At 38.8% G+C, this 3,386-nt stretch overlaps 1 protein-coding gene across 1 annotated transcript; it reads right to left on the bottom strand.

Moving 5' to 3' along the window:
* Positions 1–527: 527 nt before the first annotated feature.
* On the bottom strand, positions 528–1,466 carry LOC116867496 (olfactory receptor 4F3/4F16/4F29-like). Its single transcript, XM_032857123.1, has one exon. It carries the CDS (start codon positions 1,464–1,466, stop codon positions 528–530), a length of 939 nt encoding a protein of 312 aa, XP_032713014.1.
* Positions 1,467–3,386: the final 1,920 nt, after the last annotated feature.

The following is a 3,386-nucleotide window of genomic DNA, read 5'->3' as shown; positions in this document are numbered from 1 at the left end:
AATATTAAAAAAAAAAAAAAGAAACAGACAGCAATGTCTTTTTGAAATCCTCTTTTTGTCTTTTATCTATATTCTTCACATACTATGGCTACTCCCACACATCTCACTATAGAATCTCAAAAGAAAAAAAAACTATCCCTAATAATTATAATTTTTTTAATATTTCCAAAGCACTTTTCTTCAGATTCTGCATTATAAACCCTGAAAATCAATCTGACAAGGTAGGATTCTTCTCAGAACACAGAGTAGGAAAACAAATAGCAAGGCCTGTCCAAAATCCTCCTTATCAAGGAGAGGTGAGAAAATGTGGAAACAATTGTATATTAATACTTCTTATTCCATCACATTACATAAGAAAGAACACCATATCCTCCTTGATTATGGGCAGAAAACTCATTAAGAAAGTCCTGGAATTAATAATTAAACTAGTAAGTAGAGCATCCATGGTGCTGTGCTTTGTTGGATTCATGTCTGCAGCAGGAGCAGGAAATGTTAGAGATGCTTGTCTTTCTTGATATTGAAATCACTTAAAACATCTTCCTGGAGCTCAACACCTGACTGAATATCCTCCTCATTGCCACTTTCATCTCTTTATTCCTGAAAGCGTAGATGGCAGGGTTCAGAAATGGGGTAATAATCACATCAAAAATGGCAAGGAACTTATCCACTGGTACTGTGGGAAATGGCCATGAGTACACAAAAATACATGGACCAAAAAACAAGACCACAACTGTGATGTGAGCTGATAGAGTGGAGAGGGCCTTGGACAAGCCACCTGAAGAACGTTGCCAAACAATGACCAAGATGAAGATATAGGAAATAACCAAAATGAAAAAAGTTCCCAGAGAGATGAAACCACTATTGGCAGTGACCATGAGCTCCAATTTGTATGTGTCTGCGCAGGCAAGCCTAATAAATCGAGGAAGATCACAGTAAAAGCTGTCCACTTCATTAGGGCCACAAAATGGCAGGTTTACAACAAATACAAGTTGGATCAATGAGTGAATGATCCCAATGGTCCAAGCTACCACCAAAAGTAAAACACAAGTTCTGAAGTTCATGATGGTCAGGTAATGGAAAGGCCTGCATATAGCAACATAACGGTCAAGGGCCATGGCAATGAGCAGAACCATCTCAGTTCCTCCAATAACATGAATGAAGAACATCTGAGCAATGCAGCCTTGGAAAGAGATTACTTTTCTCTCCTTGAAAAGATCAGAAATCATCTTGGGAGCTGCAATGGAGGAAACCCACATGTCAATAAAGGAGAGGTTGGCCAGCAGGAAGTACATGGGGGAGTGTAGATGGGAGTCAGAGATCACTGTGAGCACAATGAGGAGGTTTCCTAAAATACCTATTACATAAAACACAGAGAAAACTAGAAATAGGACAAGCTGCATCTCCAAAGAATTGGTGAGTCCCACCAACACAATCTCAGACACCACCGAATTATTTCCTCCCCCCATGGTTTCAGTCACTTTGGGCTCCAAATTTGCCTGAAAGAACAGGAAAAAATAAGAAATTGGGATTACTGGCCATATCAGTCAAGGTTCCATTAGCGAAGCAGAACCACTAGGAGATAACATACTAAGGGATTCATTAGTGATTTGACCTTACACAATCATGGAAGCTAATACAACAGTCTCTGTAAGTCTGTTGTTTTTGCATCTAATGCTGTAGCTTGATGTCCACAGGATGGGCAGCCAGGAAGAGAAGATGAATGTAAAGTGGAGGAAAACAAAAAGAAACTGGAACCCATAAGCGAAAGCTAAAGGACAGATGAAAATTAGTGTCAGTGCTCATTGTCTCTAACCTCGATAATGCAGATGTACTGCAAAAGCCAGAGCCCTCCACCACAGAGCTGAACACACAGCTGGCCCACAAGTCAGAGAAGCTCAAAAAGGATCCCAAAGGAGGTGTGGCAGTTGCAATCCTGGCCACTGCCTCATACCGATGAGATAAGCCAGCAGAGAAATGACAATGTGCATGAGCTACAAATATGGCTGCTGTTTCACTTTAACCTAGTCATATCACAAAAGACTCTCCCTTAAAATGTATTCTAGCTGGAAACACAAAGAAAAAGGAATTCTAGAGAATGTAACAATCTATTGAAGCTTACACAGTACCAAGCCACCATACTATCTATTTAAAGGAATATAGGGGTGCCTGAGTGGCTCAGTCAGTTAAGTGTTGGACTCTTGCTTTCATGATCATGATCATGGACATGATCTCCGGGGCATGAGCTGGAACCCTGTGTCTGGCTGAGCACTCATCAGGGAGTCTGGTTCTTCTCTCCCTCTTCTCCTCTCCCTGCTTACAAGCTCGCTCTCTCTCTCTCTCTCTCTCTCTCTCTCTCAATAAATAAATATTTTAAAAAAATAGATTTCGAGGGATGCCTGGGTGGCTTAGTCAGTTAAACATATGCCTTCGCCTCAGGTCATGCTCCCAGGGTCCTGGGATCAAGTCCTATGTCAGGCTCCTTGCTCAGCAGAAAGCCTGCTTCTCCCTCTGCCTGACACTCCCCCGTGCTTGTGCTTGTGCTTGCTCTCCCTCACTCTCTCTGACAAATAAATAAATAAAATATTATAAATAAATAGGTAAATAGGTAGATTTCAAAAAAAAAGGTACGAATTTTGAAAATTAACTACCACCTCTATTCATTTGGTCAAATCATGATTACAGTGGAACTTAAGTAGACTCGAAAAAGGCTCTAAATTTATCGGTCCTAATCTCATGTCATCTCCCACCAACTTCCCTTGTTATTACTGACTGTTTAAAATTTCACCATGGGTTCTCTTCTGATGTCAGAAAGTCACTTAAAGAGAGAAATAGAAAAGAGTTTAAATAGAGTTTTGGAGTGAAAGGAAAACAAAGGTTCTAAGTATTATATGGCAATAAATTGTTGTTTCTATTAGATAGCCCACAGGGACTTCAAAATGCCTAAAAACATTTTTTTTAAGTGGCAGAACTACAAAAAGAAAGAGAAATTCTGTATACTTGTGGAAATAGTGGGAGAGTGAAACACATTTCCCTCAATGAACAGTAGGAAAAACCAACAAAATATCAGTCAGCATAATGAAGGTTTAAAAACATGATTAATCAAAATAAATTCTATAGATTCCCTGTCCCCAATATATGCAGAATACTCAAGCATTTATAGAACATCACAAAACTTTACCATATGCTGTATTATGAAGCAAATCTTAACAAATTTCAAAGATTACTACTATATAAATTGTATTCCAGCCCCAAAGCAATTAAGGTATAATCACTAACCAAAATATACCTAGAAAATCTTCATACGTTTAGAAATTAGATAACGCAATTTAAATAACTCTTGGGTCAAGGATGAAATCAAAATGGAAATTAGAAAACATTTTAAACTG

The sequence above is a fragment of the Lontra canadensis genome, unplaced genomic scaffold (assembly GCF_010015895.1).
Source record: "Lontra canadensis isolate GAN:19392208 unplaced genomic scaffold, GSC_riverotter_1.0 scaffold12, whole genome shotgun sequence".
NCBI lineage: Eukaryota > Metazoa > Chordata > Mammalia > Carnivora > Mustelidae > Lontra > Lontra canadensis.
The sequence above is the reverse complement of the archived record's forward strand: the minus strand, read 5'-3'. Positions and strand labels throughout refer to the sequence as shown.